General features: G+C 36.2%; 4 protein-coding genes, 1 non-coding gene and 1 pseudogene across 7 annotated transcripts; 2 read left to right on the top strand and 4 right to left on the bottom strand.

Moving 5' to 3' along the window:
* Positions 1–844: 844 nt before the first annotated feature.
* On the bottom strand, positions 845–9,153 carry LOC121809991 (50S ribosomal subunit assembly factor BipA-like). Of its 2 annotated transcripts, XM_042210863.1 has the most exons (19): positions 8,732–9,151; positions 7,963–8,037; positions 7,207–7,357; positions 7,054–7,122; positions 6,764–6,936; positions 6,345–6,482; positions 4,972–5,097; positions 4,648–4,746; positions 4,332–4,452; positions 4,098–4,161; positions 3,861–3,915; positions 3,653–3,777; positions 3,331–3,404; positions 2,331–2,380; positions 2,006–2,092; positions 1,827–1,877; positions 1,662–1,745; positions 1,327–1,377; positions 845–1,192 (listed from the first exon to the last, which is right to left on the bottom strand). In XM_042210863.1, the coding sequence occupies exons 1-19, from the start codon at positions 9,083–9,085 to the stop codon at positions 1,109–1,111; spliced, it is 2,031 nt and encodes a 676-aa protein (XP_042066797.1). In that variant the 5' UTR covers positions 9,086–9,151; the 3' UTR covers positions 845–1,108. The 2 variants fall into 2 exon arrangements, 1 of the variants encoding a protein (XP_042066797.1); XR_006052344.1 differs by lacking the exons at positions 845–1,192; positions 1,327–1,377; positions 1,662–1,745 and having other exon boundaries at positions 1,848–1,877; positions 2,006–2,104; positions 8,732–9,153.
* LOC121810106 lies at positions 8,377–8,471 on the bottom strand. Its single transcript, XR_006052368.1, has one exon. It is a non-coding gene; the product is annotated as a small nucleolar RNA snoR113 (small nucleolar RNA).
* Positions 9,154–10,245: 1,092 nt separating the features above from the next.
* Positions 10,246–11,396, bottom strand: LOC121807411 (LOB domain-containing protein 2-like). Its single transcript, XM_042207636.1, has 2 exons — positions 10,715–11,396; positions 10,246–10,488 (listed from the first exon to the last, which is right to left on the bottom strand). The coding sequence occupies exons 1-2, from the start codon at positions 11,340–11,342 to the stop codon at positions 10,427–10,429; spliced, it is 690 nt and encodes a 229-aa protein (XP_042063570.1). The 5' UTR covers positions 11,343–11,396; the 3' UTR covers positions 10,246–10,426.
* Positions 11,397–13,479: 2,083 nt separating this feature from the next.
* On the top strand, positions 13,480–16,484 carry LOC121806725. Its single transcript, XM_042206850.1, has 5 exons — positions 13,480–14,163; positions 14,589–14,753; positions 15,266–15,484; positions 15,584–15,930; positions 16,129–16,484. Exons 1-4 carry the CDS (start codon positions 14,020–14,022, stop codon positions 15,923–15,925), a joined length of 870 nt encoding a protein of 289 aa, XP_042062784.1. The 5' UTR covers positions 13,480–14,019; the 3' UTR covers positions 15,926–15,930; positions 16,129–16,484.
* A 1,712-nt stretch (positions 16,485–18,196) lies between these two features.
* On the top strand, positions 18,197–20,864 carry LOC121807223. Of its 2 annotated transcripts, none has more exons than XM_042207441.1 (5): positions 18,197–18,536; positions 18,771–19,944; positions 20,043–20,258; positions 20,392–20,511; positions 20,651–20,864. In XM_042207441.1, exons 2-5 carry the CDS (start codon positions 18,820–18,822, stop codon positions 20,699–20,701), a joined length of 1,512 nt encoding a protein of 503 aa, XP_042063375.1. In that variant the 5' UTR covers positions 18,197–18,536; positions 18,771–18,819; the 3' UTR covers positions 20,702–20,864. The 2 variants fall into 2 exon arrangements, with proteins under 2 accessions (XP_042063375.1, XP_042063374.1); XM_042207440.1 differs by having other exon boundaries at positions 18,768–19,944.
* Positions 20,865–21,019: 155 nt separating this feature from the next.
* LOC121809827 lies at positions 21,020–24,757 on the bottom strand (annotated as a pseudogene).
* Between the last annotated feature and the right edge of the window lie 76 nt (positions 24,758–24,833).

Genomic DNA, 24,833 nt, shown 5'->3' with positions numbered 1-24,833 from the left:
CCCTTGCCAAGCGTCGGGGCGGTTCTTCCACTCCCAATGCATACAATCTATGTTGCCCAACATTCCCGGAAACCCGTGCTGACTCCCGTGCATATCCATCAGAGCCTGACAATCTTCGGGGGTAGGCTTCCGAAATTTTAATTCCGTAAATTGTTTAATTCCGTAAATTGTTTAATTTGGTGAATTTGTGAATTTTTATTATTGTGGATGTCCTTGGGGATGTGCGTCATTGTGCAGTGGGATGTCCTTATGACGTGGCAGTGCAGTGAAATGTCCTTATAACGTGACTTATAACGTGGCAGGAGGTATTTTTGGAAAGTCTGTCGGGATGTCCGACGCGACATCCGTCCCGTCCCATTGTGGATGCTCTTATTCCCAAACAATTTTGTAACAGTTTTGACTTTTCTAAGGTTGACTTTTCGGTAACAGTTTTGCTGCTGACAAATCGTCATATCTACGTTTTTATTTACAGAATTCTAGAACAGAAACGGCATATTTTATTACAATGCGAATTTTTTAATAAATTACTGTTACAACGTGTCGTTGCATTGAGAAAAAGAAAATCAAATTATATTGCCAATACATTTTCGAGGAATCTCAACTTAGTCGAAGTAGCTGGAAGAAAAGAAATAATTTTTCCTGCTTTGATCAGGTTCTTCATAATGTAAAAAGAAATTACTTTAATTGGAAAAGTTAACTATTATCCAATTTTGAAAGAGTTACGATTATTCTTCGAAAACAATTCAAAATTATGCAAGCTGAGACAAAGTCTTATAAATATAAACGTGTCGGCCATATATACTTATCAAACTAAGAATCATCAAGCTGTAAATCAAGCCAATCATTTAAATAGAAGTAAATTTTTTAATCTCTGGTGAAAATTCAATTCAGATTATCAATGCAGTTCAAGAATCCTAAAAACTGTGTGTGTAGCAAATTGTAAAACTCTCAACAGTGTATAAACAAAGTAGGATGTTGGAGTTCTGTATATATCTTATTGCATATAAACTCCATCAAATATATGATACATCTTTACCTCAACTGCGGCTATGTTGGAGTGTAGAATAATTATTTCAACTCACAAAATTATACGTCTTTGGGTAGAAAATCAATCCTTCGGCCTTTTACTCATTGTTTTTCGCTTGTTAACATCCAGGTATCTCTTCCTTAACCGAATAGCATTTGGTGTAACCTGCATAGCCAATACGAAATTTGCACAAGATCCGATTATGCAAGAAAAACGTGATATAATTCTTCCTTCATTTACTCAGACGAAGGTGAAAGCTGTGCACCAAATGAGTTCTGAGTACAAGAAAATGGGTATACCTCAATGAGCTCATCAGATGCAACATACCCTATCGCTTCTTCGAGAGACATCTGCAAGAAAAGTGCAGCTTGTTATTTCTCTTTTAAAAGCATAGATGCGACTCTTGGATAGAGTTAGGTAACTTCCTAAACTTCGATTGTAATTTCTAGCATTTTCATACATATTTTTGTGGATTGCAGAAATTCATCGCCTTTGGTTTACAAAGGGGTTTTTTTGTGCTATTAAACTACGAATAAGTTTCAATTTTCATATAACATCCAGATAGCCACTTCCGCACAAGAACAAAGTCATACATTAATAGTATGATGAAAATGAAATGAATTAGAGTGCATACAAGGCGAGGAGGGGTTAGTTTCACATTCTCGTCTTTGGATGCAGCACGGATATTTGTTAGCTCCTTACTTCGCACTGGATTAACCTGTGAGAAGAAATACTTGATGTTAATCAACTGAAAACCACCAGTAAGAGTTTTAGATTAAAGTAATTAGAAAAAAATTACATCAAGATCAGTATCTCGTGAATGTTCACCAATAATCATGCCATCATAAGCCTGCAAGTACATGAAACAAGGATCAAATTCTGGCCCCAATAATACCGAGTAACTAAAAATGTCATCTTATCTTCATTTGCACATTCGTCGGCAAATGACTTTAGAAAGTAGATATAAATAACAAAAACCTCCATTCCGGGTTTGACAAAAAGTATTCCACGTGGTTCTAAACTCATCAAAGCATAAGATGTGATAGTCCCATATCCCATTGAAACCTGTTACATCAACTATAGTTGATTAAATCAGGTGCATAAACAGAGTGAGTGAATTACAAACATAATGATCAAATTATCTGATAAGAAAGTCATGTGGATAAAAATGTAAAACAAATTTGACGGACAATGTAAATAAAAAGGTTGGCAGCAAAACCTAAAGAAGCTAAAAAGATACTCTTTTTGGGAACAGAATAAACAGCGGGACTAGCATATCATTAAAGGTGATATGATAGCATACCAGTACTCCTTTTCTGACGTTTCCGAGAGGACCTCGATATTTCTCATAGGCTGCAAGATGACATATACACAAAAGAAAAAAATTAATGAAGGAAATATATACAAATTTACTCCGGTAAGAACTAACAGAAATCAAACAGATATACTTTATAAGCAAGTAGATGGCAGAAAAATTAATGCCCTTCTTGGTATGATGGAATGAAGACAGGAATGAAATGACAATTTCTATGCATTTTCATTCCATCATACCAAGAAGGGTCTAAGTTTCCTTGTAAAACATATACTCCCCTCCGTCCGCCATTAGGAGTCTCATTTCTTGGTGGCACGGGTTTTAAGAAATGTTAAGAAAAGTGGGTGGAAAAAAGTTAGTGGAATAGGGGTCCCACTTGTATATATTAGTTTTAAATGAAATGTGAGTGGAGTGAGTTAGTTGTAGGTGGGACCCTATTACCATTTATGGTAAAAGTGAACCGGGACTCCTATTTGCGGACGGACTAAAATGGAAAAACGGGACTCCTATTCGAGGACGGAGGCAGTAAATTGCAAATATTAAGTCCACAAAAAAACAAAATGTTGAAGATTATCTCCATCCAAGAAAAATAGAGCACAATTGCCATTTTTGGTTGTCAACGAAAAATAGAGCACATTTAAAAAAGGAAAGTTTTCAACAACTTCTCTCTTAATTTTTTCTCTTCTCTCTTACTAATAATATGGACCCCACATTCCACAAACAGTACTTCTCTCTTACTTTTTTCCCTTCTCTCTTACTAATAATATGGACCCTACATTCCACTACCATTACTTCTCTCTTACTTTTTTCCCTTCTCTCTTACTTTACCAATTCCACATTAAAACACGTGTCATTCACAATGTGTCCTATTTTTTGTGGACAGAGGGAGTATAACATTTTTATGATCATCATGAAATAATAGAAAACAATCAGTAATATAGAGCACAAAAATAATCAAGACAGAGTGGTAAAAGTTGATCAGAGGGTGTACACAAGAATGCGCGGTGCATGAATCCAGTGCCACGTGTATCGCTGTTAAAGACACTTCTATAACCAACTAAGCCCCTGTGTAGAAATATTTACGGAAAAAAAGTCCAATGAAATCAAAATTCTTCCTTACTCACATTAATTCAAACAGAAATGTAAGAAACTCAAAGAACCAATAAATAGTGCTACAAACTAGAATATAAAATTAGTAGAACATGGGAATTGTTACCTAAAAAATAACAAGAAAAACCAGGACATGGTGTAAAAATATATAGGAAAGACATACTGAGACAGAGAGGAGATATGATACGAAAAAAATTATGTACCTAGAAGGACAAGTCAAACAAACTCTAGTCCTACCAACACTGCCAGGGACTGGACCCATGTCTGTAATTTCTCCTCGCCTGTGAGAAAGAGCTTCCATGACTAAACCTACATGCTCTTCATTCACCTGGAATGAGCAAATTACAAAACTCAATTACTGCAATTCCTGAGAGGTTGGAGAAGCACAAAAATTTGTTTCATCACAATCACCTCTACAGTCACTTCTTCAATTGGCTCCAGTTTTTGTCCTTTCTCAATTTTATACCTAATAATATAGAAAATATCTCAAAGGCTATAAAAGTAAAATCAGATGTTAAGGCTTTCGTGTATGAGCATTAATTTGGCTTTTTATATAATAGATACATAAAAAGTGGTTAAATATCAAAATATGGTGAGTAACCAGATGGTGTAGAGGAAATGAGGAATCAATACAAATGAAAAACTCACATGACTTTGGGAGGTGATACAGACAACTCAAAATTTTCACGCCTCATGTTCTCAATCAAGATACCTGTTTGATAATTGTTAGATTCAAGGCAAGCATAAGAAACTAAAAGTTGATGCAAAGATGATATGAACTGCAATAAGCCCGGACGAGCAGTTCGTAATGCACTAATGGTAAAGCTAAACAAGCAATCGAATGTAAAAATTACACTTAAGACATCTGATCAAAAAACTTACCCAACTGAAGTTCTCCCCTCCCTTGAACTTCATAAGAGTCTGACAAACCAGGAAGAACATTTAGTGCAAGATTCCTCTCGGATTCAGCCATCAGACGATCACCAATTTGCTTTCCGGTCAACTATAAATTTCACATGCAATAGAATTACATCATCAAGAAACTGGTAATGATTTGAGGTGGATTATAAAGACTAGAAAATTCTATAAGGACGTCATACCTAAAAACAAGGACATTCAAAACTTTCGAGCGACCAAATCGAATATTAAATGCAAACATGTATACAGCACACAGAGTAGAGGGACAAGAAAGTCTTACAAAAGTTCCATCTCGACCAGCCAATGGTGAATCATTCACGCCAAAAGTCATGGAAATAGTTGGGGGGTCAAGATCAACAGTAGGTAGAGCAGTCATGACCTACAAAAACCTAGAGATGTCACTGACAAGCTCTACATATTGGCGATGCACACCATGAATGTGAGAGAATCCAAACAATAAATTTCAAGTGACCAGTTATTTACTCAATAAGCCCATGCTTGTCTATTTGATGATAAAAGAAAATAACAATATAAGTTGCTGAATTCAATTTTATGCAGAACTAGCATATCAAGTAGATGGCAAAAGCATAAAAAATTCATGTACCCCAACATTTGCTATTGTGTGCCCAATCACTGGACTGGTTAACCCAGCCATCGACACTATATCACCAGCACCGGCACTATCAACTGAAACAATACTGGTTCCCTTTTTTTTCATCAGCTTCACAACCTACAGGAAAAAGTTCAGAAAACATTGTCAAACCAACATGGAAACTAGTGGAAAATAGCAAGCATCACTTCCTATCTTTGATTGCAAGACAAGAACATAAACATAAAAGCCATAGGCAACCGTATAGACAAACTGAAACCTCTTAACTTTATCATTTAGCATATTTACAAAAAAAATACTATGCTCATCCTATTTCAATAGGTCTTAAGGTCCAGGCAGGCACGGATTCTAAGAAACAAATAGTTTTATTATGAAATAGGAAAGAGAAGGTAAGTTTTTGTTAGGTTGTAATAATCAAAGTTATCAATCTCGTATGGCGGCTTATGGCGGTTTGCCTAAAAACCGCCACAGGGATATGGCGTATTAGTATGGCGGATATGGCGGTCAAAATTAAATAAATAAAATAATACTTATATATTTATATATAATTCAAATATTAAAAAATATTTAAAATATAGCATCTAATACACTTTAAACAATTAATAAAGCATAATATACCACTCTAACCACCAAGTTTCTTGCATAATGTCATATTCCTAAATGCAGTACACACGCAATATTGTCAAATATCGGATATGGCGGTGCTATGGCAGCGACATGGTGCTATGGCGTTTCCACCACCGAACGCCATGCCATAGCGCCATGGCGCCACCATATCAGCTATTTGATAACATTGGGTTGTATTTATCCAAAAAAATTTGGAGAGAGGATTCATTTTAATTAATAAATTAAGAAAGAGAGATAAAGCAAGTGGTCCCAATCAATGTTATCAATCTCGTATGGCGGCTTATGGCGGTTTGCCTAAAAACCGCCACAGGGATATGGCGTATTAGTATGGCGGATATGGCAGTCAAAAATTAAATAAATAAAATAATACTTATATATTTATATATAATTCAAAAATTAAAAAATCTTAAAAATATAACATCTAAAACACTTTAAACAAATAATAAAGCATAATATACCACTCTAACAACCATGTTTCTTGCAAAATGCCCTATTCATAAATGCAGTACACACGCAATGTTGTCAAATGTCAGATATGGCGGTGCTATTGCAGCGACATGATGATATGGCGTTTCCACCACCGAACGCCATGCCATAGCGCCATAGATTTCCCAAATAAGGTCAGAATTGGCCTATTGAAATTGGACAGGGAGTACATCACATAAAATGTGCCCAGAAAGGACTTCATAGACAAACAGGCAGAGCAGAAAGAAAAGTAATTGTTATGCAAAGGGACAAACCTTCCCTTCTTCAGTTTTGGCAGTCCCAGAATCTGTAGCGTGAATTCCATGCACTCTATCACCAACTTGGAGGATTCCAGAATAAATACGACCAGTTAGAATTCGGCCAACATAATTATCTTTTTCCATCATAGAGACCTGAAAAGAGCTGTCAACCAACTTTCTCAAGGTTTCTCTGCTAAAGTGCTTATATTTGGTAAAATAATATTATACAGTATCTTAACACCATCAACAAACGATAAGGATATGTAGAGGAAAACATGCGAGATACATAGCTAAGAATGCTAGATACCTAGCTCATTCTTCTTTAATCTTTATACATGGAATACATGAAAGTCTATGCATGTGAATCCTACATTCTACAAAGCATGCAAAAGACATGAAGTAAACTTGCAAGGTTGCAATATCTCAGCACAGACCAGCATCTGAAAAGGTGCATCAAGTGTAGCAGTTGGCGGACGAACGTGACTTATGATTGCATTAAGCAAGTCGGACATATTCCTAGCATCCTCAGGGGGATTCTTTGTATAAGTGGATGAGGCCCATCCTTCCTTTGCAGAAGCATAAAGAACAGGAAATTCTAACTGCTCCTCTGAGGGAAAGGTATCCAGCAAATAAGAACAATTAATATATGCATATGTGAAGTATGGTCAAGATTCAAGGACTAGCCTCTACCAAATGAGACTGTTATTACACAAGTAATATGCACCTGTGGCACCAAGATTGTCAAAAAGATCGAACACCAGGCTCTCGACCTCACTACACCTTTCTTCAGTAACTACACATACAACATAACATTTGCACATGTAAATCTAGAAGCATATGATATTTAATCAATCATCACTATTATTTGATATTGTACCTGAAGGTCGGTCTACTTTGTTCAGAAGAAGCAGAGGCCGTATACCATATTTCAAGGCCTTTGCAAGGACAAACTTTGTCTGTGCCAAGGGACCTTCGCCAGCATCAACAACTAAAACTGCTCCTTCAACCATGCCCATGACCCGCTCAACCTTTCAAAAGAAAAGATAGAGTGTTCAATGCTAAAAAATAGTACATCAAAAAGCTGCAGCTTGAGCGTGAGCATTGGCAATTTCAGAAGTTTAGACATAAGTTGCAATCTGCTTATAGCACAATTCCATGGGTCTAGCAAGAGAAATAACATTTGATGCTATTGCTGAGAACTAGAAACATAAATTGATCCAACAAACAATTTGGTGACTGAAAGATCTGAGAAAAAATTAATTATTTATCAGGGTATCATTTCAAGAGCAAGAAAATGTTGCATCAGTTCCACAAGGGTTTACCCAGAAATGACAGTTTAAATCAAACATTAAAGATCTCGTGCTGACAGCACAACATTGATAATTTAGTGCATTCTACAATGTTTCAGCAATAACTCTCAATACCTAAGATTCCATGTTTCTAAAAGAAACAAGCCTGAAGCCCATATCAGCTGCTTCTCTAAAAATAATGTTTATTTGAAAAAAAAAAGGGAAGCAAAGAAACACAATCTCAGATTCATTACTAGAGAAGGGTTTTAAACTGGGGCTCAATGCAAGGCCTAATGGTCTACAGTGACAAGCTATCCACATATTTCTTCAAAAATTTGACTTACTTCACCTCCAAAATCTGCATGTCCAGGTGTGTCAACCATGTTCAGCTCATTCTCTTTCCACGAAATAGATGTTACCTGCAAATTATGATTGAGAATAGGAAATAGGATATTCTAAAACAGACACCAAAATCAATTACTAAAGCATTTCAAGATATACCGCCAGAACTTTCTCATTTCTTGTTATGAATGTGACCCGTCCACTATTAAAGAGCATATCAACTGCTAGACAAATCTAATTACAGTAATTGCATCTTAGGAAGTTATCAAATATCAAATCATAACAGAAAAAAAAAGGTCACGTTTTTTTTTTCTTTTTTGCCCATTTCTATCTTTCCAGCCCTCCTCTTGACCAACTGGATTATTCTCCACTGTCACAGACTCACAGTAGTTCATCCACAATCTAATCATGTACCATTGGCTCAGAAGTAATACCTCAGACATAGTTTCATCAATCTACTACCAACCAAATAGTAGCAGCCGTAAGTCCGGCCTTTTTTTCGTCACCGCCAATGGAAATCTCATTTATGTATCAAAAGCAAACAAAACCTTAGGCCACATTCAAAGACAACATCTAATTCCTATTTCAAGACTTCTTTACCAATATCACTCCATCTTTTTCCTACATCAACTTACTAAAGCATCGATCTCACTCAGCCTACCAAAATCACCATCAATTCTCCTCATATTTCAACGGCTCAACCGAATAACTAAACACTTATTCAATACCTGATCCAGAATCAACAAAAAAAATCTAGAAAACAGTAAGCACCTTGGAGGAGATGGTTATGCCACGCTCGCGCTCGAGGCTGATCGAATCAAGAGCTCGCTCGTGCGGGATATCGGCGCCGCACTGGCGGAGGAGCCGATCCATGAGCGTGGTCTTCCCGTGATCGACGTGAGCTATTACGGCGACATTGCGGAGGCGGCTGGGGTCAACAACGGTTGCGTGATCGTTGGCGGTCGACGGAAATGTGGCAGCGCCGGTGGACGAAGAGAATGGCCTTGCGAGACCCGAAGCGAGTGAAAACACATAGGGCTTTCGATAATTGGCAGAGTAGGAGGAGGAAGATAGTGATTTTCTGGCGGCGGCGGAGCACAGCGAGCGGAGCAGAGGACCCACCATTTCTTGCGGAGGAGAAATAGCTGCTGCTGCTTCAGCTGAGGTGAACTCTTTTTGTAGGGTTTAAGACCTTTTTCCCCAAATTTATTTTCTTTTTTCTATGAATTAAGGTTTAAGAGGTTTTTGTCTTTATCTGTGCTTTCACATGAAATTTTTTAATTCACATGAATTTTATCCTTTATCAATTTCTTTTATTTCCTTAAGCAGTTTCTATTACTACTACTTTGTAGTTATATCATTAGTTACAATTATTTATATAAGAAGACGTGTGTTATTTGAAGTTGGCAAGTATTTCATAATTGAATGTGTGTTATTATTAGATTTATAAGATTGAATTCAATAACCTAATCTTATATAGGTAGTCTTATACTATTAATTAGTCATAACTATCAATCCTCCTTTTTCTAAGCCTATTATCACAATTTAATTCTAGATAAATAATTAATAATGAGTTATTTAAGTCTATCTGCCAATAAATGTTTCATTTGTTTTTTTACTATTTTTTGGAATGGATCTCATATTTTACTAATTTTATTTCACTAACATTTCTTTATAAAACTTGTATGTAAAATTATAACTCACATTTTACTAATTTTTTTCCATTCACTTTCTTAAAATCCGTGATTTGTCAAATGTGGACTTGAAGTAGTCAAACACAACAATGCTCACACGCTTTGCGGTTTCATGAGCATGCACTGGTTGGGTGTTTGTCTACACATGCTTGAGCACGTTCATTTGTGTCTTAATCACAGGAGCTCTTGGCATGTTTTTGATTAATTCAAAAATATAATTTTCTTTCTGTTATTCTTATTTATAAATACTTTTATTCTCAATTTTATTTTATTTTGTATTTTAGAATTTTCGTTTATTTCAACCATTTAATTCATTGTTTTGATAAAATTTTAGTATTGTTTTATATATTTGTCAATCAATGATATTGGAAGTTTTTTTTCAACGAGAATCCATTTTCATTTATAACTTCAAATACAAAAATAGCAGTACTAATTTTTAACTTGCTAGCCTTCTCTTTTTTAGACTAACAATCCATAATTGGAAGTTAACAGATAAAAAAAGAATAAATATGGAAAAAAAGAAAAAAAAATAGATTAATACTAATATAAGTACTTAATTAATACTAGTATCTTAGTGCTTAACAGTTAGTAGATAGTGCTCAAAAGCAAGTTTTATTAGGATTATGAATATAAAAAAATCCATTTTATGGAAACAAACGATTAGTTAAAAACATGAATTGAGAAATTGAATCCGCAATCAATAATACGAAAACATAGTATTTTCTCCAAGAAACTAAGTTAACTGTTGATATGTGATTGTGAAGCATTGTATCTACGAACTGCCCTCCCAAAGGGTGCTTTCCATTGACTTGGAATCCAGAGGATTGTATTGACCTGCAAAATAGGGGTATAGAAAAATAAAAATAAAAAATATTCCAAAACAAAGTATCAACTATTTTAATTATGCATTTTTCACAATGCATATATGAATGAAAGAAGACATAATTAGAATATGATGGTATGTATGATATATATAGGCCCTGGTTTGAGCCTTGACTTTTATCAGATTATTAATCAATTGTGATGACCATGATTTAGTAAGTCTTGGCTCGAACACTACCTGCAAGAATGCATTGCTGGCTGAAAGCATTCGACAAATGTTGCTGAGGAAGGAATATAGTTGTGCCATTTTCCCTTTCTGCCCTTTGTTTTTCAGAATCTTGATGAATATGGTGATTTGGAGAATATCCATAAGTGCAAAAATCCACCACAGAATTGCCATTACCAATAAAATTATTGTTTGGGTTATTAGTGTTTGTATTCACAATTTTGTTGCTATTGTTCCATCCCATTAGGGCTTGTGCTGTGGCAGCCTTGTACACTATGGTTCCTTGATTTGGTACTTGGTGATGAAAGTGTTGATATTGGCTCTTGTACAACCTCAGCTCCTCACAAACCCTCCGGTAGTCTCCAAACGGCCCCAGCACCGGGTCCTTCTGCCGCCCTAGGGCTTCCCACACGAGCGAGTCCACAGCTACCTTCCGGTCCTCCTCCCTGAGGCTCGTGATGATCTTTGTGACGTTGCTCACACCAAATACCTTGTGCACGGCCTGGAACTCCCGTGTCCTCTCCACGGGAAAGAAGGGTGCCAACGTGCACTTCTCCGTGCACCTCTTCCTCTGGTGCTTGCATGACGCGCAAGCAGACGTGTTGTTAGCCCGTTGCATATCTAACTGCAGCCTTGACATCAGTCTAGGAATGTTTGTCCCTTTTGTTAATTAACTAACCAGGTTTCATTACCACATGGAATATACAAGTGCATGGTATACAACAAAATAACTAGTTTTATAAGGTTAGTATTTAATAAAGAATGAAAAGATTGCCTACATTGATTGGATAATAAGCACAGCAAGTTGAAAACTAGTCATCAAGAATATGTTTAATATAGAGCATGGAAAGATAGTCACTAAAGCTAAACTTCTTTATCATAGAAATAGTTTTTATTAATTTGTAGGTGGCTCACACGAAGAGTAAGTTAAATAAGACTAAATGTCTATCGACTATATATCAAGTTATGGAGTACTAGTATTATTTTTTTAGTTTCTAATTAGCTCTAGCATTTAATGTTATCGATATATGTCACCAAAGTATTTATGTCAAATTTCCTTTTCTATGCTTGGATCAGTTTTCCTTAGGCTCATGAAAAATCAATCTCAAAGAATCAGTTCTATTTAGAAGTAGAAGCAAAGGCATTTATATTTCCACTTGTATCTCTACAAAAGATAATCAATGCAGTTGATGTTTCAAATGCATATAACTATAGTGAAATGTTGAGTACTTGTCTTAACATGTACACTTTTATCTGCACATATAATAGCATCCACTATATATGGTCGGATGTAGATGAGGTGTCAAAAGGGTAGAACTCTTGTGGTGGTGGATACGAGTTGGGATAGCTGTTCTTTAGATAGTGATAAGCAATTAAGCATTGTTATGTTAGGAAAAGTCAAGACATGATAGTATGAGGCTATTTCTACATAATAGTGAAACAGATTACTATGCTATATATCATGTGCTCGTTTGTACACAGTTATCTAACTGAACGTAAATTAATTTGATTGAATACCCACAAACTATATCTTAGGATGTCTTGAATCATTTCTATTTTGGGCTTTAATTGTTGTTTTAGGCTCAGTTCGTCTCTTGTGCCTATTTATAGAGAAGTAGGGCAAATAACTTTGTATCTGTAACACAAAGTTAGTGAACCACGTAAATTCGATGTCTCTTTACGTTCTTTCGTTTGTCGATTACACAATTGCCCTATTTGTCGGAATTCATCTCCCGCCAAAAGGCATTTCCTCTTTACGTCACCTACTTTGCGAGTTCCACTTCCACATACTTCTCTTCCAACCCCTGACCTGTCGCACGGTCGCACCCTTGATATGGTGGCGCGCCCTACTACGGAGAGGGAAGTTAAAAATGGCTCCAAATAGAAAGGAGAGTAAAATGAGAGGGGCATACAAGGCAGTATGTTCCCTAGACTCTGACGTTAAGAAATTTTCTTATGGCTAGAAGAAATAATGTTAGGGTTATCAGGATGAGAAAGATAATAATACTAAATATTCCGGGTTAATAAAATTAGACCAATGCAGTAGGCAGTAGCATTACTAACCTAACATGGGAATCTAACCCGGGATAAATTGGCTTATCTAGGCCTAACATACAATCAATCGACAATATAGTGGATATCATGAACTTTGGCTAATTCTAGATTTTTCCATTAATTTTTAAGTTTTGGTCATAAAGATTATCAACTTTGATCAGATTTTGGATTTTCACATTTGACGATTCCAGTGGAATGGATTTCCATGTCGCATTAAGTTATTCTTATGTGACATAATTACTTTTTATGTGGTCACTTTATACGGAATTAGTACAATACAAGAGAGAAAAAGAAAAAAATAGTTACAATAATATTAGTGGATAATATTATCCACACTTAGTAGTATAATATAATGTTTGACAGAATAGTTTTTTTTAAAGAAAAATAGACTAATTTTTATGAAGATACCAATATATATGACAAAAGAAAACTAAAGTTTTAGAGATGGATGGAGTATTATGATAACAAGGTCCATCAAATAATTAACTACTATAGGAACACCAAATATGATAAGATCGGTAGTCGAAAACAAAAAGTACTATCAAGAAATCTTGGGCTTGGGAATAATTTGTGAAAAATAAAGAGGCGTGCAAAAGCTTGTGTTAAGAACTTGGGTCAGTGTGTGTGTCTGGTCATGAATCCCAACGGTCGATTTTCCGCCGCTTATAAAATTAGCGATAAATTAAGATCTCAGTGATCAACACTCTCTCGAAAAATGGATCCGTCTCGATTACTCTGTTCTTTCAATCTCGCTGGCAGCAGCCATTGCCGTCCAAGCCCAAGGTGAGGGAGCAGCGGTAGGGAGCACCTTGTTTAGGATTACGTCACGTCGCCTTATTCATAAATTTTGGAATTCTAATTAGTTAAGCCCAACTATACTCATTGTATCTTACTAGTTTAATTTGTTTATTAATCAATGTTTGAGTAATGTGATTGATCTACATCACATTTTTTTTGTAGATTAATAATGATCCACAACTTGCAATCAACTGTACCTTCACTTTGCATTTTCCTATTACACTATGATAATATATGATTACCATTACATTACACAAATATTTTAAAAATTTATTCCCCACTTTAAAACGATATTTAATAATCCTAGTTCTTATAAAGTGAAATAAAATAGAAGAAACAATAAAGTAAAAATATACTACTAGTATTATTACTCCAATCATAAAATTTTGTTTTGTGGGTACTTTCTTTACAAGTATTTCCCTCTTAAAGTAGAATCTAATCCAAATAAATAACGGCGCTCGAAGATGAACACAGCTCTGCTGTGTCAATTTCCGGCAAATTTATTCACGGATTACGGCAATAGGTTGCTGAAATGCAATTCTTTCGGTAAAAGGGTTTCTTTCATCCGTCGCTGCATAAAAAATGAGACAAAATCACAACCCCATCAGGTAACTGACGTTTCCTTCAAATAATTCTCTATATTTTGCTTTTCTGGATTATGTCAACATTTTCTTTGTTTAATTGAAAAGCGTTGTTGGATACGTATCCAAAAGCAATTTTTAATTAATAATTATTGATTATTGTTAATTTTCGCTACCGGAATTTGATTGAATGTGGAACACAAAAATTCAGCGAATTTATCCTGTTTCTCCCTATTTTTGTTGCAGTGTAAATAGATTTCCATGTTTTCTTTGTCTAGCTTAAATCGAACAAGAATATTACTATTGATTTTCTGCCAAAAGTATAAAGTTGTTGGATGTGCTATTTGTGCGGGCTGAAATTTCATCTAGCTGCAATTGGGTGATGGAAATAAAGAAAGTCACACATAAATCTTGTACTTATATGTTGCAACTTTATTCCTTATTCATAACAGGGCTTCTCAGTTCTCGCAACAGATCCTCACCCTCAGCTTGATATTGGAAGTATATGGAGCTCTATGGGTTTTTATGTGTTCAGCATTCACGTCCCGTTGAGTTTTGGCGGTCTTTCTGCTGCTGCAAAGATATTGCATCAACCCGTCCTCGATCCACAGACCGAGGTAAGCATACTGTTTGTGATGCTGAAAGTGAAGAATGGAACATACTTGATTACTCATAATAAGATGCTAGTAATGCTTAATGATTGTGGACCTATTGCATTGAAGTTTGTAGATGTTTCATTTTGTATAGAGTCAATTCTTGAAGCTATTATCTGAATAAGCATGCTGTAAGAATCTTCTTCTTCTCCTATTTTCCTACCAAAATGGATAATGCTTATGATAGTGATTAGTGACACTCATACTTTGAGTTTTGTATATCTGATTCCACTATAGTATACTATCATGTTTTGGACTTGGAATTGCACAGTTGGATACATAATATTATTTCAGTGGTTTAGATAAGGGAATCGAATGGCTAATTTGTTTTAGCATGAAATGTTAGTCTAGATCCTAAACTTCATCAGTGTGGCATATGAACTTCTTTTGTCATTGGAATATGATGTTGAGGAAGTCTTTTCTCAGCAGAGCTTACGATCTTAATGATAGACCTCGTCCGTTTCTTTGCAGCACAGGCATTCTTCATCTTCGCAATCCAAACCTTAGAGCTTAGCATTGTTCTGCTGCTGCTAAAGTGCCCCGGTAAGCCTCAGTATGACCTTAAAGATTTCTTTCGTGCCAATAAGTCTTCAAAACAACGAAGCTGGCTGCTGGCATCGGTGCTCGGGTTTGGAGTCCTTCTGTCATTGGTCTTTATCACTTCGTATTTTGCTGAGAGATTGATTGGACCCAAGGTATATTTATTCACATTTACTTCCATTCATCTCCATGAACTAATTTTATGATTCATTGGGGGGTACATATGTTTGATACTGATTTTCTCGACATTACAGGATGTGAACAATCCATTCCTCAAGGATATTCTCACCGGCAGCTGGAGTTCTGCAACCGCCTGCGTTCTTGTCTACTCCATCATCACTCCGTTGCTGGAAGAAGTCGTGTACAGAGGTTTTCTCTTGACATCTCTTGCCTCCACAATGAACTGGCAGCTAGCGGTTGCAATCAGTTCCGTTGTTTTCAGTGCATCCCACTTCTCGGGCGAGAACTTCTTGCAACTCCTCATTGTTGGATTCGTGTTCGGATGCTCTTACTGTTGGACCGGGAACTTGAGTTCATCGATATGCATACATTCTCTGTACAACGCCCTGATAATGTATCTAACATTTATATCATGAACAAGGTTTCTAAATCCGTTTTGCTCTTCTATCTGTAGATCTTGTTTCGGTAGTGTGATTAAAATTTTGACTTGTTATGTGACTTTTTCCATAACTATCCGCTTGTGAAAGACTATGTACAAATTTCATCGGACGTACAGGATCATCTCACTTGTGCTTCAATTTCACAACCTAATTTCTCACAGCAACTTGTTTGTTCGCAGAGAAAATGGGAAGCGTCGAGAGGCAGGTGAAGGCAAGAACTAGGGAGATCAAAGGCCCTCTTCAACAAGGGTTTCAAATTTGTTAAACATTCTTGCAAGAAGGGATGACACAAGGTCAAGCGCATTACAAAATAGTAGTGATTTTTTTTTCAATTAGAAGTCATAGGGTGTTTTTTTTTTCTCTTCCTTGTGTGCATATTTACTCTATTTGATTGGCTATTGTTTCTCTTTCGTGTTCTTTTTTGTTTTAATTTTATTTAAGAGTTATTGTAATATAATCTTGTATGTTTATATCAATTTGGAGTATCAAACCATCATTTTTATCTTAATTTTCATGGATCAAGTTGCATGTACTATATATTATTACTATTAATATGTTTTTTTATTACTATAATTTAGATGGTTTTTTTTATAGGATGTATGTTATGTTTACTCCCGCAAAGTTAAGTCTTCCACTGAAAATTCATTCTACTTCCGTCCGATATTCTTAATAAGTAATCGCAATTTCAATTTTTTTGTGTGGATAGAAAACTTTTATATCTTGTAGCTAATGGAGTAATGTTTTATAAAGAAAACATCTAGGAAATGAGGGAGTTTGCAATATAATTTTCGAATAACATTGTAATAAGTACCGCCACTGCAATTAGCTCAATAGGTACTCTCTTTCTTTATTCAAGAAAATTAAAGAATAGAATTCACTCATTCAGTATCTCATTTGTTAAATTTTGATATATTTACGTTAGGTTCATTCAACTAAAATTAATTCATTTTTGGGTACGAGTAGAAACATAATTCTAGATGGGAACAGTTCATGTTTGGAAATAAGTAGTATTTGAACTTACGAATTCAAGAGAGCAACACAAATTTCGTTGTTGGGACTCCCTCAAATCCTCAATCATGATTAATTATGAAATTTAAGTGCTACTTTTGAATTGAACTGGTGACCACAAAGAAGTACTACGGAGTATAATATGACTAGGCAATTGACAAATGGATTATGCTCAACAAACTTGAAAAGCAACATGCATTTTCCGAGCCAAAAAGAAGAAGAAGCATATATATATATATATATATATATATATATATATATATATATATATAGGGAGATGATCAAAATAAGTATGTGTTTAAATCCAGAAATGCAGACCAAATCTCAGCCCTAGGATTAGATGATCTAATGGTCAATAATTAACCAAAAACACGGAAGGTCATAATTAAGCAATTTTAGGTCATATTATAATATTTGGATTTAATGTCATACTAAGATCGTTTTAGGTCATGCTTTGTTAGCATGACCTACAAATTACCTAATTATGACCTAAAAGTGCCCTAATTATGATATTGTTCTGCGTTTCTGTATTTAAATCCAGTTTTGCATAGATCAAAACCCTATATATATATATATATATATATATATATGGTCTTCTAAAATTATTGTTATGACGTGTGAGGAAAAGACTTATAATTAAAAACTTGAAAAGCAACATGCATTCCACACATTTATTTATCTTTACTCTCTCTACAAAATATGAATCCAATGCCGGATGAAAATACTGTTCTCGGTCGGGCGGGCCCTTAATGTGGTTGTAAATGCACTGCCGGAAATCATTTCACTTCCATTTGCGTACCAAAATTTTTGTAATTAAGGAGCAAGTAAAATATGTTTTCTAGTAAAATAAATTATGAAAATTGAAAAAAAATGTTGCAATTCCAGCAAGCTCATACACGATTCCACCAACAATTAATAGAGAAGTCAGATAAGAGATCAAATAAACACGAGAATTAGGTAATAAGATTAACAAAATGAGAAAAGAATCGCAAAGTAAGTAGGCAGTTTAATGCTTGGGATTGGATTGCAAATCCTAGACAGCATTGCCCAATTGATCAACATACAAGTAATGTGTGAATTGAGAGATGTGTGATATACTCCTCCGCTTCTTAGTCACACACAGCCTTCTCACTAGTCACTCCCCTACGCCAGCTAGGATGATGTGCATGCACCGAGTGTATGGGTAGTCATGTCATGTCATGTCATGCATGCAACATAAAAACCCGCTAAAAATAGATGAAACTAACCGCTTTATATTCGAATCATCCCGCCTTTCAACCGCAAGCGAGAATTACCAACTGAATTCTAAGTCCACAACCACCCTTCACCAATCATCCTCCTTCTTCCTTTTCTCTCTCTCGCTACAGATACAATCGATTGAAACCCCGATACACTCGAAATTAACCACTGCCTGCGTCTCTTTCTGTGCGGAACTTCCCCCCTTACTCTGTCGTTTTCGTGCTGCTGTTTTCGCTCTATTTTTGGAGGAAATGGAAACGATCGTTGTGGAGGATTCTCGCATTATTCTGATCGGAGGGGGAATGCTTGCCGATTTGTGAAAACTTTCATATCACTCACGGTAACTCCAAGTTACAATTTCTTTATCTTTCTGTTTTTTCACTGCCATTGGAGCTGAAACTTGGATTCTTGTCGTATAATATCGGTGGATTTCGTTCTTCAAGTGTATTGCTTTTATAATTGTATCTGGAATTTTCTGGCGAATGATGCTTTAATTGCGAATTTTCATTCTGGATGAAGTTTGAGTTGATTGCTGTTGGGGTTGAAGTCTGATTTTTTTTGAGGTTTTCAGTAGATTAGTTTCAAGGCAGCATACTTTTCTTGAAGATTTTGATTGGGGGGAGATGGAATTAGATTTGCCTAAGTCAAAAGCTGTTGAATTGGAAGAGAAGTCGTTAAGGACTACTCTCCGGCATGTTCAAGAACAGGGGCATCCATATGTCGAGCTTAGGGAAAAGGGGAAGAAGAACAGGTTGATCTTTTTCTGTATTTTGTGTCTTGCACCTTGCCATGGTGATTCTTGCTTGGTTAACCACTTGAAGGGCCGTAGACACACTGAAAGACTAGCCTCTGCACGACTTACACTGCTCAAACCAAATCCATGGCCGTTCAATGATGGTATGATTTTCTTCCATGACCATACGAAGGAGCAAAGTAAAAATGTACCTGCTTCGGACCGTGGGAAAAACAAGTCGGTAGATGTTGCAGACAGCCGTGCAAAGCGTAAGTATAGTAGTAATGTTGGACCGGTTGCTAGTACACAGACTTCCCTGAAGATTAAGGGCAACGCCAATCGTGATAAAAAATCCAGTAGTTCTACATTGGATGGTGATAAAACTGGTGGGATACTAGTTATTCCTGATGTTATGCAAGAAGGCAAGGCTTCTGATTTGGTGGTGAGGCATATTGGAGTTGGAAGAATTGGTGCCAGGTTTAGGGAGAAGAAGGTTGGAGGCATCAGTGCAATTTTGAGAATATGGTGTGAATGGCTAGGGAATACCACTGAGAATTTTGATAGGTTTCCTAACCATCACTTTGCTATTGTTACCTTTTCTTACGACTATCACTTGGGGCGGGTGGGGTTAGTTGATGGTTACGATTATATGCTTCCATCGGTTCCTTACATACAACCTGAGAATATTCGCTCTCGTAGAGGCAAGAAGAGGAAGTTAGTTTCTGATCCAAAGAATATAAGTGAGGCCTTAAGAATTCAAGATCACTCTTCTGGGAAAGAGTCTCAATCTTCAAAAAGTTCAAAGTCAAATGTGCTGTTCACCAGAGATGAAGATAGATTGGCTCGCATTATGGCGAGCAAGACTCTGAGGAAACGATTAAGAAAAGAATACCGTTATTATGCTGAGAGATTTTGTGAAATATGCAGAACGAAGATGCTGCCGGGAAAAGATGTTGCTGCCCTGTTAAATAGGATTACTGGAGTGCTTGTATGCAGCAGTAGAAATCGTCATGGGGTTGGACAACATCTCAACTTCTCTTTTTCATTAGTTAGCTAGTATTTGATATTTCTCCAAATTAATACTCATTTATTTTTATCTCCATTGGTATACAGATATTCCATGTGTATCACATATCCTGTATCATTCAATGGATACTGCACTTTGAGGTTGAGTTTGCTTTTGATAATCAGAATGAAATTAAAATGGCTAAAGCCAAGAAAGGGAAGACGATCACCCCAATTTGCTCGGCATTCTGTCCTGAATGCCAATCCACTGGTACAATAATGAAAGGGGATGAACTCGAGGACACACATGCCCCTATTACTGAGGTTCTTTATTTCCTACAACTTAGTTTTTGTATCTGAACCTTCACAATTTATATTACTTCTTCTAATTCTTTGCTTTTTTTGGCAAGGTTTTTTTCTTTACTATTGCTAAATGTTTATTCTGTTTTCATTCTAGACCACCGAGTATAAGAAAAAACTGTTTGCTGCTCGCGAAGCTTGGATAAAAAGTCCAGAAATGTTGGATAACTGCTCAATTGGTTTTCGTTTCCCTCAGAATTATGCTCCAACATATCAGGTGAAGCTTGTCTGATCTTTATTATACAATTTATGCCAACTGCATGCCTATACTAGCTAGGTAATTTTATTTGTGCACAACTATGGTGTGAAATATGGCATTGATGCTAACAAATATAATTTGATTGTTTATATTTCAGGAAATTGTAGAACAACTGAAAGTACTGCACTTCTATCGAGCAATTGAGTAGATGGGTTTGCGGCGATGACAGTTTGAACCAGACAACTTAGGTTCTTACGTACGTTGGATTTGCTTACATCTGTTCGTTGTAAATACATTGCAATCTTTTGTGAAGATTTACTATGAAGTTCTCCTCACATATTCAACTGTGCGGCTATCAGATATCATCCAATATTGCCATTGATTCTATTTGCAATATATTCTATTTTTTGGATAGGCTAATGAATATAAGTATGAAGTCCGCATAACGGTGGGTTCAACCCGAGGCCAAAGGACTCGAACCTGAGACCTTTGGCCTTAGGCATTGCTACACTAACACTAGTCCAACTTACACAATTTGTTTAAAATTAGTTGTTAAATAGGCTATGCAGTCTTTTGGATTAGCTACTGAAGAATAATTGTCTAGGTTGCCACAACTAAACTGAACTCAACTATCTATACATAACATATTGTATTCCACTAATCAAACAACAAACACAATCAGCTCTACAATTTCCATCAACATAGTTAAAGCAGGTAGTAAAGTCACCTTCCTTGATCAACTGTTGAAAAAGTGACATCATTAACCGAGCATTTACTTGAACTCTTGGTAGAGGACTCTGTGGATTGAGAGCTCTGCATCCCAAGAAATGCTGGCTGCTTCGGGTGAGGAAGCTCTTCGATCTCACAACTAAGCATCGACAGCACTGTAGAAGTGTTAGGCCTATCTGCAGCTACTTCTTGCACACACAACAGACCTACATTTGCATATCTCAAGATATCATCTTCCATTCCACTATCATATATGGCTGGATCCATCACATTGGCTATCTTTCCTTCTTTCCACAACTTCCAAGCCGGTTGACATCCACAAGAGTGCAAAAAGTTATATTAGAAATGCAAATCTACTCAAATATGCAGAAACAAAGAGCTTACATAAGCTGTAAGCAAGAGTTGTTGATCTTCATCGTAAAAACTCGAGTTCTTCTTTCCACTCACAATCTCCAATAATAGGATGCCAAAGCTATAGACATCAGATTTTTCAGAAAATATTCCACGAAGTGCGTATTCCGGGGACATATAGCCACTGCAACCATGAATCAGGATTAGCATAGAAAAAATAAATTTGTGTTTGAAAATATTATTTAACTTAAATGACTAGTGCTCACTATGTCGCAACAACCCTTGTTGTGTTAGCTTGCTCATCCGTGCCACCGAAAATCCTTGCCATACCAAAGTCGGATATTTTAGGGTTAAACACTTCATCCAACAAGATATTACTTGCCTTCAGATCTCTGTGAATAATCCTTAACCTTGAATCGCGATGTAGGTAAAGGAGGCCACGACAGATACCCTCAATAATTAATTTGCGTGTTTGCCAATTAAGAAAGTCATGTTTATGGGAACCTAAAAAAAGGTTATTTGAACCATCATATGCAGCAGTGTAATTAAATAGTACTTGAATTTGGGCATCATAGTCCATAGACATACCAAAGAGATAGGCATCCAAGCTTCCATTGGGCATATATTCATAAACTAGCAGTTTTTCTTCAGACTCGACACAGCAGCCAAGAAGTCTAACAAGATTGCGATGTTGAAGCCTTGAAATCACCTCAACCTCATTCATGAACTCCTCCACCCCTTGGTTTGATGATCTTGCTAGCCTTTTTACAGCAATTTCTATACCATTTGGAAATTTTCCCTGAAAATCAGTTGTGAAATCACATTTCTTATTTACAGGTTACAAAAAGTGAAGATACATCTTGAAAGAAGAAGAACTACTCTGTAAACAGAACCAAAGCCACCCTCCGAGCTTATTGGTGCGATCAAAATTTTCTGTTGCATTTGAGAGCACCATAAATGTAAATGCGGGTAGCTCCTCAAGTTTAACTCCATGTTTATCATGTTTGAGAACCCTTTCTTCAGAATATCCTGTATCACTTTCCGTGGTTCTGAAGAACAGCAATCTAAGTATATGCTTCCCTGCTGCTTAAAATTTAAAATAAGGGAAGACAATGCGAGAGAGACATGTTAGAAAATATGAGTATTTTTGTTGAGAATCAGGTCGAACAAATAAATTACCTTTGTATTTCAACAAAAAGTATGCACACACAAGTATAAACCCCAAAACTACTGATATCACAATAGTTCTTCTGTGGTCTTTCGTCTGATCTGCTTAAATTCAGAGGAAGCAAATGAATGAAACTAAAACAACAATTAGTTAAACATCATTCTATCGGAAGTGTACAGAATGGCATATAAATTGATGAAGTACCTAGTTCTGATTGTGCCAATCGAATATACAAGTCATCACCACCATCATTTAACTTGTGAGTATCAGTTAAGTTATGAGTCCAGTGCAGACATCCAATTCCAGGAGGAACTGCATATGCTATACAAGAACAATCACTCAAGCACGCGTCCCTGCATTCTCTTTTAGAAAAGGGAAATAATGTAAAATGATCCGGCAACTTTACTCCCTCCGTCTTAAGAAACTCATCTTGTTTACCCACAGAACTGTTCTGTTCACACTGGAGGTGAGTTTTCCTAGTGCATCCACTAGTCCAGTTTCCGGCCTCCCACTCATCTTTGCTTCTGGGCATGAAGCCCCGAAAGCAGGAACATATTGGCCTGTTTTGAGCATCACAGCTTCCAAAAGGTCCACATTTACCATACATATAGCATTCATCAATTGTCGTTGACCATGTTACATCCCACCCTTTCTTCTCATCAGACCACACCTTCTCCTCTAGACTCCCTGAAGAGTTTAAGATATAGTATAAAATTATAGACGAATTGGGAACTGTAAACATTTCATATGCAGTTCCTGGAATTTCAGTGACCACATCCGTCCCATAATGATAGTCAGATCTCATGAAGGGAATCCCAGTAAATATCTGACCGTTCCATGGACCAGTGCGATAATAAGGATTGCCATCCTTCCAAATAAATGACTGAGGGATGTCTAAAGGCTCAATTGTCATGGTGAAACTTCCAGGTGCTGGATCATCAGGACTTGTCCACGATGTTAGTATACTCTTTTCGTTCCTACTCAAATCTGTAAGAATCTTCATCTTCTCTAACCATGAATCAGAAGCATGTTGGAAGCTCTCCCAAACGTAAGCGTTATCGTTGGAGTCATCTCGCAGAACCAGATTCCCTGTATTCAAGAGCACAACGCTACGATTGACAACAGAAGGTGAGAGATTCGTAGACCACACAATTTCTTTTCGACCATCCAAGACCACAAGGTTGCCATCTGATGATACCTGAAACGTTCCAGAGGAATCGTTGAGAGGCTTGTTCCTATTAGCTACCCATACAACAGTCATCACAGGCAGATTGTACATGATACCGAGGTAGCGGAGAGTGCTGTTTGGAGGGCTGAAGAAACTCAATTTGAATTTATTTCCATCAGAAATCAAAGCTTCAGAATCACTGAGATATTCATCAGCTCTTATTATATCAATGGCTGCAGAAAACATATATAAACAAGACAAGATGAGGAAAAATAGTTGCAGCACATAACATGGAAAGTTTTTATGGTAGCTGAACCCCATGACTTCTTGTTCTTCACTGGCTAGTACTAACACTAATCTGCATCTCAGAGAAAAAATTGGATATTTAGAGGTCAAATTATTGGTAATGCAATCAGACTTTTCTTTGATAGTTATATTTGTATTTATGTACACAAATGTTTCTGATCAAGGTTTGATTAATTTGTAATTGTCAATGTCACAACCGTAGTCTAGTCAACAAAAAAGAATCTTTCATCTATATTTCTCTTCAATCGCACTTATTTCAACTAAAACTTGTTTTAGTGGGATCAAACATAGAATGCGGATAAACTATTCTACTCCATTCTCAATTATATAGTATATCACTTTTAAGTATAATTATCTGTACTAATAATGCTATAAACATGTTATCAAATGAGTTCATGATTTATTATGCAAATTTTAACCTATCTTGGTCTGAGCGTCATTTTTCAATCATAAAAACAATTTAAAATATTTTTACTATAATTATTTGCAAAATATTGAAAATGGGATTAAAACTACAAAATAAATATAAACACAGGATCTGAATATATAGTTTTTTAAACCAAATCTTCTTACAGTTCTAACCTAACTTTGTATGACCTGTTTTGAAATAAGGAAAAG

Source organism: Salvia splendens, chromosome 6, assembly GCF_004379255.2.
Source record: "Salvia splendens isolate huo1 chromosome 6, SspV2, whole genome shotgun sequence".
Lineage (NCBI taxonomy): Eukaryota > Viridiplantae > Streptophyta > Magnoliopsida > Lamiales > Lamiaceae > Salvia > Salvia splendens.
The sequence above is the reverse complement of the archived record's forward strand: the minus strand, read 5'-3'. Positions and strand labels throughout refer to the sequence as shown.

Excerpts from the sequence above, each read along its gene's own strand:
- LOC121807223 (XM_042207441.1), top strand. The coding sequence starts at position 18,820 with ATGGAATTAGATTTGCCTAAGTCAAAAGCTGTTGAATTGGAAGAGAAG. Across the intron at positions 19,945-20,042 it reads GCAGTAGAAATCGTCATGGG|ATATTCCATGTGTATCACAT; the intron begins GTTGGACAACAT and ends ATTGGTATACAG. Across the intron at positions 20,259-20,391 it reads CACATGCCCCTATTACTGAG|ACCACCGAGTATAAGAAAAA; the intron begins GTTCTTTATTTC and ends TTTTCATTCTAG.
- LOC121807411 (XM_042207636.1), bottom strand. The coding sequence starts at position 11,342 with ATGTCAAGGCTGCAGTTAGATATGCAACGGGCTAACAACACGTCTGCT. Across the intron at positions 10,489-10,714 it reads CCAGCAATGCATTCTTGCAG|GTCAATACAATCCTCTGGAT; the intron begins GTAGTGTTCGAG and ends CCTATTTTGCAG.
- LOC121806725 (XM_042206850.1), top strand. The coding sequence starts at position 14,020 with ATGAACACAGCTCTGCTGTGTCAATTTCCGGCAAATTTATTCACGGAT. Across the intron at positions 14,164-14,588 it reads CAAAATCACAACCCCATCAG|GGCTTCTCAGTTCTCGCAAC; the intron begins GTAACTGACGTT and ends TATTCATAACAG. Across the intron at positions 15,485-15,583 it reads AGAGATTGATTGGACCCAAG|GATGTGAACAATCCATTCCT; the intron begins GTATATTTATTC and ends TCGACATTACAG.
- LOC121809991 (XM_042210863.1), bottom strand. The coding sequence starts at position 9,085 with ATGGTGGGTCCTCTGCTCCGCTCGCTGTGCTCCGCCGCCGCCAGAAAA. Across the intron at positions 4,747-4,971 it reads ACACAATAGCAAATGTTGGG|GTCATGACTGCTCTACCTAC; the intron begins GTACATGAATTT and ends AGGTTTTTGTAG. Across the intron at positions 4,453-4,647 it reads CTGGTCGAGATGGAACTTTT|TTGACCGGAAAGCAAATTGG; the intron begins GTAAGACTTTCT and ends TGAAATTTATAG.